Source organism: Aplysia californica, unplaced genomic scaffold, assembly GCF_000002075.1.
Source record: "Aplysia californica isolate F4 #8 unplaced genomic scaffold, AplCal3.0 scaffold00700, whole genome shotgun sequence".
In the NCBI taxonomy this organism is placed as follows: domain Eukaryota; kingdom Metazoa; phylum Mollusca; class Gastropoda; order Aplysiida; family Aplysiidae; genus Aplysia; species Aplysia californica.
In genome coordinates this window covers 204372-216827 of record NW_004797970.1, presented here as the reverse complement: position 1 = coordinate 216827, position 12456 = coordinate 204372, and the positions used below count along the sequence as shown (strand labels likewise).

The following is a 12456-nucleotide window of genomic DNA, read 5'->3' as shown; positions in this document are numbered from 1 at the left end:
CACACACACACACACATGCACACATGCTTACCTAAAAAAAGAGAGGGGGGGGGGGAATACCTTAAGGGTTCATATTAACTGTTCAACTTATCAAACTAATAAGTATTTACACTGAGCGTCTATGGAGACACAAAGGTCTGAAATAAGATCTTGTGCAATAATTCACTCTATGTTTGCTGTCTTGTTGCTACTTCCTTAAATTCTGCTTTCTTTGATATGGTGCACTTATTTGTTCGGCTATTTTTAACCTGTCTATAATGAGGCTCCAAGGTACTGTCAAGTGGCGGGTGCTCTGGTGTGGTTTGCTCCTTCTTTCCTATAGAAAACTATTGTCCTTCTCTCTCCTCCTCCTTTTTTGTGTTTCTTATTCTCTCTTTTAACACCTCTATTCTTCATTTTTGTGGGTGGTTGGTGGGTGGTCTGGTGTGGTGTGGTTTGCTTCTTCTTTCTTATCAAACATCTGTCGTCCTTATCTCCCCTTCTTTTTTATGTTTGTTACTCTCTTGTAACAGTTCTAAACTTCTGGAGCTCATATGACCTTATGCAGTTGCGAGCGTCGTAAAACCTCTACTAAAGCAAAAAAAACTCTTACTAAAACTAAAAAATGTCGAGTGATCATTGGTTTATTGCTCAATCACGTAACGTGTTGAAAACTATGAACATGACAGATGGTTGGAGGTGGGAGTAGATCACCCAGGTTCTAGACGGGTGGAGAGCCTTCTCAGCGGCCAATTTCCTATTCCATGTGTGTGCACGTTTGTGTGTGTGTGTGTATGTATGTGTGTACGTGGTGATACTCTAAACCAATGTGCCAGGATTTGGATAATAAAGGTGTATCTTATCTTATACCAGAGTGAAATAGGTGAATGATAGTTGGACAGTTGGCATGAACATTGGCAGTGCTCTTCTAAAATTAGATAGCGCAGATTCTAATTGTACCGACCTCTTTGGTGTAATGGTTAGGCGCTTTTACCATTGCATGCAGAAGACCTGAGTTCGCGTGTCGGGAAGAATTTTTATTTGAGTATCTCGATCTTTCTGTTGGGATGTTGTGTCCCTCTCAGCCCGGGTTCGCCCTGACAGGTAGGGTCGAAGCTGCCTCTTAAATGATCTAAATTGTGTTAATGGAGGCATAGAAAGCCGATATTTAAAAAGATAAGAACCGTTTAATTGTGAGGCAGGTGGTAAATTTTGCGTCAGTGAAGAAATGCTGTGTTATGCAGAAGGGGGGGGGGGGGTTCCCATTTGAAGACACATGAAGGATTCAGTGGGAAAAACAGGTGTTATCACAGATTGGACATTATGAGACCGTCTACTTACCTTATAGATCTATATAACTTCATTTCTGTTTGACTGCTGGTTTATTGTTATTGTTAGTTGAATGGGAAGTCAAACATTCGTAACGAGGGCTCTCGTGGTCTAGAGGTTAAGATATTCGCCTTTCATTCAGAAGATCCCGGCTTCGAATCCAGATAGCGATGGAATAATTTTTTTCTCTAAAATTGTTCTCCTTTCACGTCCTTTCCTGCTCTCTATAAATGTTCTGTCATCTGCTTTTGTTTGCACTTTCTGCCCCCACTCTCTCACCCCCTTTGCCTCCTCCTCTGGGCTCCGGACTCTTTCTGCAGCCTTTCTACTGCTACTCCTTGGCTCTTTCTTACGGTTGTCTTTCAGCCACACCTCTGATCTTATGGTAGGTAAGATCTACACCTAGCCATTTCGGACAAGGGCCCTAACCTTTGTAATGTCTACTGCCATTGTTAACGACCAAGACAATTTCTCCCTGCGAGATGAATAAAGATTGTCATTGTCATTGTTAAAATCTCGGAAGTCCTGTGTGCAAGTTGCGCATGTTAAAGATCCCTTGATGGTCCGAAATTGATAAGAAGAGGCTTCGGCCGCCACCCGGGCTAAATTGAAAATTTCCTACCAAGTGAAAATGTTTAATGGGTCCCGTGCACTCATAAGACGTAATACAGTTGCATGCGCCGTTTAAGATCCCTTGGTGGTCCAAAATCGATAAAAGTAGACTTCGGCTGGCACCTGGGCAGAATTCAAACTTTCCTACCAACTGAAAATGTTTAATGTGTCCTGTGCTCTTGTATGACCTTGTGCAGTTGCGAGCGCCGTTAAACACTTTAACAAAAGATAAAAACAAAAACAAAAACAAAAAACCCCCCCATTAGTAAACAACCAAGAATGGAACAGAAATGCAGTTAGAGTCTATAAGATCTTAAAAATGATACCCTCATGAACTCCAGTTTGTGATAACGCCCATTTTTCCCCCCTAATCTCCTCACTTTTAATATTGTCATTCTGCAACGATATCCCTTTGCTGATGCATGCTGCCCAGTCCATCACTGTTCAACAATTGTCAGCAACAGAAGTGATTAGTCTGTGAAAAAAATTAAGAGCTTTTAGAGAGTATGGTTTACATCTTGTACTGTTTTGTCCGTGCATGTGTTGAAGAGAACACGGTCATTAATTCACTGTTTATATGTATATATTCTATCCTTTCATTAAATTGTCTGTTTTCAGTTTGAACAAAAGCATTGTACTGTAGACTTCAGCACACTAATATTGCAAAATGAAGTTGTATTATGCATGAAATATTGACACACTGTTGAAGTTTGCACCCAAGGGGTTACTGAGCTTCGAGAAATTCTATTTCTCTTTTTAGATTGTTCTATTTCCATGATATTTTTATAATTTTTTTTTAAACCTCGGAATAAGTCGTAAATTTTCTGTTTCTTTCCTATCTCCATTAGTGGGAAGCTCTCCGTTACTTGCTGTAGATTGTTTGGTAATGTTTCGAAGCTGTCTTTCCTATTGGTTTTTAAATAACTTTAACCTGAAGGTCCTTGGATGCACCGTCTAATCCAATGTACTGATGGATGGACCATGGGTGCTTGCTTATCATTGAGATATGTCGTTAAACTTCAAAACACTTGTGTTGCTTAAGGCGTTAAAAAAGATTAAATTTTGATTTTTGTCATGCTTGTGACTTAAATGTTTTATTTTTAAAACTTTATGGTCAGAATGTGTAATTATGAAATATTCAAAGATTTTTTACGCATATGTACATAATTGTGGGCTTCAAAAAAAAAGAAAAAAAAAGAAAGAAAACCAAGATGGGTGATTAATCACTCAAGCTGTTCATCTTATTTTCTTCTCAATTGTAAAGTTTTACCATTATGTAGTTGGTGGGTGTTTTGGTCTGGTTTTCTTCTTTCCTGTCCAAGGTTTTGTCATCCTGATCCCTTCTCCTTTATTTTGTATGTTATTCTCTTGTAACTCCTCTAATCTTTGGTTCTTAGTCGCCTCAGAACTATTTTGTCCAAATTGCCTCTTTGTTAAGTACACCTTTTGGTTTTTTTGGGGGGGGTTTTGTAGAGGGTTTTACGGCGCTCGCAACTGCATAAGGTCATATGAGCGCCAAGGGGTGGGTGTCAACAGAGAAGTCTTTACAGGGAATCAGACTTAGACTGCTCACCTCTCTAGCTTGAACAGCACAAGGCCTGCTTTGACTATCAATGCACCCCGGAAATAGCAGGTCACAAGAGAGTGACAAACATACAAAAGGAGTAGAGGAAAATGACTATAGTAAGGATCAGGAAAGAAAAAGCAGCAGTTCCCTGTTGTAGATTAGGCACAGTTATGAGCGTAACATGAGTCTGCCCATTTACAATTCTACTGTGCTTGAACGAGAAATGTCCCCCCTTTGGGAATGGCCTAAAGACACTACAGTCAGTGGCACTGCCCCAGGGGGTTAAGTACACTTTGGACAAAATAGTTCTGAGGCGACGACTTACACGACCTAATTGTTTTGCAAGTGCCTAAAAATTCTAAGTAAAACGAAACTAAAAGTTTTACCGTACTTTTAAATACCTGAAGAATTTCCGTAGCTTTGCATTGCCCTTTTGAGCCCAAACTCAGTGTGTATTGTTTCTGTCAAGAATAATTCTCAAGTTTATTTCTCCAAGGGTGATCTAGACTTCTTGTTTGTTTTTTGTTCTTTTATCTGAAAGCTGCAGGCTTTTATTGTGCACAGACATCAGTATTTCGTTTTTACTGCTAACATTTTTCTAACCCTTTCACATTCAACTACCATTTTTAAACCTCATTTCTAAAGGGATGAAAACATATTTTCTTTTACTTTCTTTTTTGTTTTTTGGTCTTTCTGTCATCCATCATGCCAGTTTTAAACTTTGTTTTATTTTTGAACTTTGTGTTTTATCAAAAATCTTTACATGTCCTGCTTTGTAGACTGTTTGCTTTATATGGAATAATGCTTCATACCTGTATATCTGGCCATGTCTTGATAGTGCCCAAGTGAGACAAGTTTCCTTAAAAGACGCATAAAGTGGTATTTTAGAAACATATCTTTTCTTTTTCTCTTCTTTCTAATTGAAGTTTAGCAGTGCATGGGGTTATTTTTTATACTCTACATGAATATGCCCTGGATATTTCTACCGTCTTTTTCTCCCTGTCTGGTACAGTCACTGGACTCTGATCCCCTGAAGACGTCCGAGTCGATGGTCAAGGTTCTGACCATCATGCACCAAGGCCACAGCTTTGACATGTTGAGGCTGGCCGCTGCCAGCACGGGTCGCCTCGGTGACTTCATCACGAAGCTGATCAGGTATCGATTGGTTTTTGTTTGTCGAGATTTACTGCGCTTGCAATATATTAGAAGTACAGTTTTGTTAGAGATTTATTGTGTTTGCAATACAAGTACAGTTTTTGTTAGAGATTTATTGTGTTTGCAATACAAGTACAGTTTTTGTTAGAGATTTATTGTGTTTGCAATACAAGTACAGTTTTTGTTAGAGATTTATTGTGCTTGAAATACAAGTACAGTTTTTGTTAGAGATTTTTTGTGCTTGAAATACAAGTACAGTTTTTGTTAGAGATTTATTGTGCTTGAAATACAAGGACAGTTTTTGTTAGTGAGAGATTTACTGCGCTCGCAATAAAAATCTTTCGTATGCTGACAAAATACCTTTTTCTTATTCACAGCAATTTCGAGATTGAAAGGCTTTTTGTCAGTGTAACCATATAAAATAGCATTCTTCCTAAATTTGAATACTGATTAAAAAACTAGTCACAAATTCACTTTGATTTTTTCCCACAAGGAGGGTAACTGATCAGGTTATGGATTTAGCAAAATAAAAAAATTTTGTGTTAAAAATGAAAAGAGGCGTTTTGTCAGCGCACTCAGCAGAAATACAGTCGAAAGTGGCGAAGATGGTCACCTATTGTCAAGTTGTGCTGGCTGGTAGGTACCGCCAAATTGAGTTTTGGCATTTTATCAGCAGTGGGTGTCTAGCTGATCAGGAAGACAGACAACAGGATGGAGTTGGGCACCATGGTCGTCAGTGTCTGCTCCAGACCTGACACCACCAGAAGAAGAAGAAGTACGGAACTTTATTCTTACTTTGTTCACAGGCAGTTTTGTCATCAAAGTAGTTTGGTGTGGTTTGCTCCTTCTTTCCTATCAAACGTCTGTCATCCTTTTCTCTCCTCCTTCTTTTTTTCATTTGTTACTCTCTACTAACACCTGTACTCTATCACACTTATATGACTGAATTGTTGCTAGTACTGTAAAACTGTTACTAAAACTAAAATTCATTTATACTTGTGTTTTTCTTGTCCGTTCAGGATGAATGAGTTTGCCTCTCAGAACAGCGGCGAGGCATTGCGCATCCCGAACAAGAGCCAGCTGTTTGACATCACCTTCCTCATGATCACCAGCATCTTTCAGCAGAGTGGCGTGGAAGTGAGATCTGCATTTCTTTACCTCTCTTCTTTCTTTGTTTTTCTTGTGTGTGTGTGTGTGTGTGTGTGTGTGTGTGTGTGTGTGTGTGTGTGTGTGTGTGTTTCTCTTGTTATAAGTGCAACCTTTTTTGCCTTTTTTTGAGGGGAAGTATTTTTTTAAGGAGGGGTGGGTGGTGGTTGATGCCCCCGTCATAAACACTTCTTGGGGGTGAGTGGATTCTGAGAAGAAGGGGGTGGACAGTTCGTGGATGCTCTGGTTTAGAATGCTCCTTCTTTCCTATCAAACATTTATCTTCCGTATCTCTCCTTCTTTTTTGTGTTTGTTACTCTCTTGTAACACCTCTAATCTTCTGCACTTATGTGACCTAATTATGTTGCAAGTGCCATAAAACTCTTACTAAAACATAACTTCAACACACTGATGGCTGAGCACAAGAAGTGACTATACCCACTTTTGGTCGAAATGGAGTAATTGATACGGGTAGTGAGATATTGAGCCACTCTTTAACCTCTGTAAACATCTAAGCTGTTCCTTAATTCGGTATCAAGATAGTAACGTTTGTTTTTTTGACTATGCTATAGAGATTTCAAAATCGTCGAAATTTCAAACTCATTTTTCTTGAATCTGAAAAGTGGATATAGTGACTTCATGCGCTTAGCTGCCAAGACCCTAACCCCCACCAATGCTCTGGCCTTAACCCCCACCAATGCAGATTGCGGCTCCCAACCGAGAGAACGAGTACACTCTGGTGTATCAGTGGGCCAAGCGCTGGCTGCCGGAGGAAGGCCGCTACAAGAACTGCGAGTTCACCGTGGTGGAGGACCAGGACAAGGTGGACGCCATTCTCAACCTGCTGCTCAGCAGCTCCGAGATCGCACCCTGTGGCCGGTGCGGTGATAGTGGTAGTGAGGGTCGATGGGTGGGTGGTGGTGGTCGTGATGATGATGGTGGTGGTGGTGGTAGTGATTATGATGGTGGTGGTGGTAGTGAGGTGGATGGTGGTGGTGGTAGTAATGATGGTGGTGGTGGTGGTAGTGATGATAGTACTGGTTGTGATGATGGTGGTGGTGGTGGTGAGGGGGTGTGGTGACTGTGTTGGTGATGAGGATGGGTGGTGGTGGTGGTGTCAGTGATTAGTGGTGGTAGTAATGAGGGTGGTGGTGGTGTTGGTTATGGGTGTGGTGGTGGTTGTGATGAGGGTGATGTTGGTGAGGTGGATGGATGGTGGCGGTGGTAGTGATGGTGCTCGTTATGGGGGTGGTGGTAGTGATGATGATGATGATGAGGATGGTGATAGTGATAAGAGAGCTACTCTAAGGTATCGAATAAGCATCCCTCCCCCCCCCCCCGCTTATTAATTTTAATTTTTTTGCGCACCCCCCGCTCCTTATTCCATACCCCCAGTTTATTATTTTCCCGCCTTCTACGACTGACGGTCAGGTGTAACATTGTATATAGAATCTAGATATCTGAATGAAACTTCTTTTTTTTTTGTAAACGGCATATTACTGTCAGTATTAGTGCCGATACCGGGTCTGCTACCTCAATTTTCTGTGCATTAAAAAAACACTTTTGTACATTGTTCTATATTTTTTAATGAAACTGGTTTGTTCCTAAATGGGAAAATTTGTCTCAGTAACTTACTAAAATCACTAAATTTTCAATATCTATTGTTTTGTTTTTTTATTCACCAAAGGAGAAATAAAACAGATTTGTGTCACAACTTCGTAGTAACAGGCGCTTGACAATTTTTGGACATATGGAGTTATTAGTATCATCTTAAAGCCTGTTAATTGTCTTTCTTTTGGAGCAAAAATATCCATCTGAGTGAATAGAAGTTGAAATATTTGCGATAGAAGGAGGTCAGGGTCGCCTGGTTTCAGAGGTAAAATTAGCGAGAAATTGGCCGCCAAAGTTTGTTAATTTCGACAGTGTGACAATCCTTGGAAAATGAAAATTTACATTTTTTTGCGCCTTGAATCAATGTTTTGCAGTAAAATCCACACAGAGCTGTATTTTTAAATGGATGTAAAGGATGTTGACCCCAAAAAAAAGAAAATTAGAAAAAAACTGCCCAACAGCCAGAAAAATGCCAATTTCTTTGTTTTCATCATTTTGACGAGCGCCTGATGTCACCACGATGCCTCATGTTTGTTCCTACTAGTTCAGGGGTGTGAAGTTGAATGTTGGCCCCCCCCCCCCCCTTTAAAAACATTTTAAACTCACACCCCCCATTTATTAATTTTGGTCCACTTGTCTCCCACCCTTTTCGATATCTTAGAGTAGTGATGAGGGTGATGTTAGAGATGGTGATGATGATGGTAGTTGTTGTGGTTATGATGGTCAGGATAGTGATGGTAATGTATAAAGATCGTGGTGGTGGTGATGGTGATGATGCTGGTAGTGGTTGTGGTTATGATGGTAAGGATAGAGATAGTAATGTATAAAGATCGTGGTGGTTGTGATGGTGGTGACAGAGATGGTGAAGTGATGGTTGTGACCATGATGATGATGATAATGGTAATTTTAATGATGATTATGATTAATGGAAGAGATGTTGATGGTGAAGGTATTGATGGAGGTGATCTTGATGATAGTAGGTGCTCTGGTGTGGGTTGATCCTTCTATTTATAAAACAGCTGTGGTCCCTATCTCTCCTTCTTTTCTTTGTATGTTAGGTTCTAGTAACGCCTCTAATTTTGGCACTTATGTGACCTATTTGTGTTTCAATTGCCGTAATACTTGTGCTAAAAAAAAATATACAGTGTACACAGTTTACTTATATATCTGTCTCTTCTTGTCTTTTTCCTCAGTGTGAACAGCTGGAAGGAGCTTATCATGTACCTACCCTATGCCCTACAGGAAGTGCTGTACGCCCTCGAGCACAAAGCCTTTGGGATTGACAAGGTCAAGGTTAGTGTCAAATCCCCACTTTAGTCCCTTCGCAATGGTGGAATATATAGATACAATGACATTCTTTTTTCTAAACATGAAGAGTTGTTTTTGCAATATTGTATACTCCCAGAAGACAAAAGAAGCAGAGGTAGACCAAAAATAACTAACTTACAGAACTTGAACAGAAGGATACCTCAAAAAGACCAGGATAATGTTTTTAGGAGCATCCTAGCAAAGCAATGCGTTGAGAACTATGATTTGTTCTTGGTGAAATACGGCGGTTCTTTTCTCATCGGCCATAAAACTCATGAAATAGGGCTGTTAGTGTTGTAATGCCCTGTGATTGATAAATGTCTCTTGATTCTAAACCTCCACCAAATGATAGCTATTGTGCGGATGTGCTTCTTTCTACTCCAACATACCACTCTTCAATGGGCTTCTCTCTACTCCAACAAACTGCCTCTTTGTATGCTTCTCTATCAAACTTCTATGATGTGTATCTCTCCTTCTATTTTTTGTGTTTGTTACTCTCTTATAACACCGTCTGATCTTTGGCACTTATATGACCCTATTATGTTGCAAGTGGCGTAAATCTGTAACTAAAAAAAACAACTGTTCCCAACAAATCACCATGTAACAGAGATGCCAACCAGTACGATTTTACGTATTTTAGTACGATTTTTTGTCGCAAATACGCGAATACGACTTTTCATGAAAAAATACGCATCCTGGAATGCGAAAAATACGAGATCCAGTTTGGGCGAGTAAACCTAATTATCTCAAGTCCCCTCTTTTGTCAAAATAGTATCAGTATCGCGGAACTGGAATATTTGAAAACCAAGTCCGATAAGGTCAGTAAGTTAATATTTGCCCGTCGCGATAGTGATAATATTCGTTTAGCTTTTCCTCCTCCGAGAGTACGTTTTACTTTCACCTGAACAGGCGGCTATGGCGGCAGGTGGAAGTGTATGTGACACCGAGGCTTGATCGGGAAAAATCAAGATCTACTTTCGCTTTCGTTACCACCGAGAAGTTTGCAAGCGGTAGACTGATAATGCATCTTATTTGTGACATGCAGGTTGTGCAGTGTAAATGCTGTGTTGCCGTGCAAATAAAATTTCTCGAATTCGTCTCTGTGCTGTTACTTGTACTGTGGGAAAAAAAGAAAAGAAAATACAAGCGTTGTCCGATTTTTAAATTGTCGGGCTCGCCATCGTGACCGGTCAATGAACCTGCGCGCATTCGCATCACAAATAAATGCGGCATCGTGTGAGCAAAGACCGTCTTTGGTGGGAGTAACGGTGTTGCCAAGTATAGGACTACGGGAGGGGATTATTGATTTTTATAAAAATACACATGGGGGGGGGGGGGGGAGGAATGAAGGCAACACCAGAGGGCAAAAACTTGGAGGCAAATTTCAGAATTTTGATTAGAGCTCTCTGCAAAGCGCGCGTTGGTGCAGGCCGTGTGCGGAATCGGGGACCCTTCATACTTTGCAAGTCTGTGTAATTGAAATAAAATGTTCGAGTGTCATTGGATGGGTGATAGTAAATTATACCTACAGTGTTTGTTGTAGCTTTCTGTTCAAGACGGGCAGATTTTCAGTGTCACTGCATCTTGCCCTGCCACAGTTGTTACAACTCTCACAGTGCACGGGTCTACTTCAGCCTTTCAAGTTATTGCTCTTCTCTGAGTTTGAGCAATAATTTTAGTCGTTCAGTTCATAATATGAATCATGACACCTAGACTGGTTCTTGATAGTCGAAATTCTTGTTCTAGGTCCTTCCGAACGCTCAAAACAGGATTAATTTTTTATAATAATAATGAGTGGAAAATATTATAACAGACTGAAATACTGAAGTCAAACAAGACCCCAGTACGACACTGAACACTGACATGTTGTTGACTGGATATATGTATATTGTACACGTGTGTGCTCCCTTTTTCGAGCTGGTGAGCTCGTAAATTTTTTTCAGGAAATATTGCTGTACAACCTGAACATTTTACTAGTTGGTCAGTCGGTCGTGGAGAATACACATTTTCCCCTGAAAATACACATTTTCATATTTCCCAATACTCATTTTGGTTTTGTTTGGTTGGCATCTCTGATGTAATAACAGTTACTATGTGGATGTGCTGTTTTTTAGTTTTAAAAAAGACAACACGCACACACACGTACACACGCACACACACACACACACACACACATACACACACATAACCCTCCATCCTTTTGACGTGTTTCTCTTCTCTCCAACAAACCACCCCACCCCTCCCGTCCTTGAGACGCGTTTCTCTTTACTCCAACAATACACCCCACCCCTCCCATCGCCAGAGCACCATCGAGCACCTGCACTGTCCAGAGCACCAACACACACACACACACACATACGCCCCCTCCTTTTGTCGTGTTTCTCTTTCCTCCAACCAACAAACTACCCCACCCCTCCCATCCTTTTGACGTTTTTCTCTTCACTCCAACAAACCACCCCACCCCTCCCATCCTTTTGACGTTTTTCTCTTCATTCCAACAAACCACCTGACCCCACCCCTCCCATTGCAGAGTATCATCGAGCACCTGCGCCGACAGAGCACCAAGAGCCTGGTAGTGGTGTGCACGGCCTACCTGTGTAGCTACATGAACATGGTGGGGGCCGTGGCGCGTGCCAAACCTCTGGCCATGTTGGAGTTCCTCACTGCCCCTCAAGGAGCGGAAAAGTAAGTGGAAATTTCCAGCAGTTGTGTACAGGCGAACATGCTCAAACAGCGCACCTGTCCAAGACAATCAGCTGTACAAACAAGTACGACTTATTTATTATTATTATTATTACTCACTAAAGACAGTGAAAATAAAATACAGGCAACAGAAATGTGGTTTCTTAGGAGACTGCTAAGAGTATCGTGGAAGGAAAAGAAATCAAATGAGGTAGTGCTTGATGAAGCCCACGTGGGACGCTCTATGTTAAAAACAATCAGGAAACGACAAATGCAGTTTTTGGGACACCTAAATAGACATAAGGGTCTTGAACATCTAGCTCTCACTGGAAAAATTGAGGGCAAGCGAGGCAGGGGTAGGCCCAGAACAACATATTAAGGGAACCTAGACAAATGGGTAACAGGGAAAGATCAGGGAAACGTAGCTTTTCTGAGAGCGTCCGAGCAAAGGAATGAATGGAAAATCATGATCGCCGATGTCTGTCGCAGATCTGGCACTGGATGATGATGATGATTATTATTACTATTACTGTTGTTGTTATTATTATTATTACCATCATTACTATTACCTTTATCATTATTATTAGTATCATTATTATTACAATTATTATTATCATTTCTTCTTCTTCTTCTTCTTCTTCTTCTTCTTCTTCTTCTTCTTCTTATTATTATCATTATTATTATTATTGGGAAGTACTAAGATTTAATATTGGGTAGTATACGCAACATAACGCGTCCCCTGGTTGTGGGTAGGGGGAAAGCCTCCAGATATGGAGGTTAGCTGCTAAGCAGTCGTGAACCAAATGAGAGATAGTCGTGGAGAGTAGAGGGGAACCCTGGTGGCACAGGTGCTTCAATAAGTACCTCGCACACTCGAAGAAGGGACCATCTTGGCGACGGGAGGCGCTATAAATCCTACCAAAGCCCCCACTGCCTTGTGGGTTGTCAGTGGATGACAAAGGCTAGCAGAGAAACTGTACACAAACCGGCAGTAGGCAACGGGAAACCACTGCTGTAATATCCCAAGAATAGTCATTGAAAAGTACATTCATATATCAAATAACAGC

The 12456-nt window shown here is 40.8% G+C and overlaps 1 protein-coding gene across 6 annotated transcripts in view; it reads left to right on the top strand.

Annotated features, from left to right (window-relative positions):
* The window catches only part of LOC101847843 (mediator of RNA polymerase II transcription subunit 24), a 44987-nt gene that overhangs the window by 24245 nt on the left and 8286 nt on the right, over window positions 1-12456 (top strand). For all 6 annotated transcript variants that reach the window (XM_035972467.1, XM_035972468.1, XM_013088186.2 and 3 more), the window contains 5 exons: window positions 4500-4642; window positions 5662-5779; window positions 6492-6667; window positions 8593-8692; window positions 11238-11392. In XM_035972467.1, coding sequence (XP_035828360.1) covers window positions 4500-4642; window positions 5662-5779; window positions 6492-6667; window positions 8593-8692; window positions 11238-11392 — 692 coding nt within the window. The remainder of the gene's footprint in view (window positions 1-4499; window positions 4643-5661; window positions 5780-6491; window positions 6668-8592; window positions 8693-11237; window positions 11393-12456) is intronic.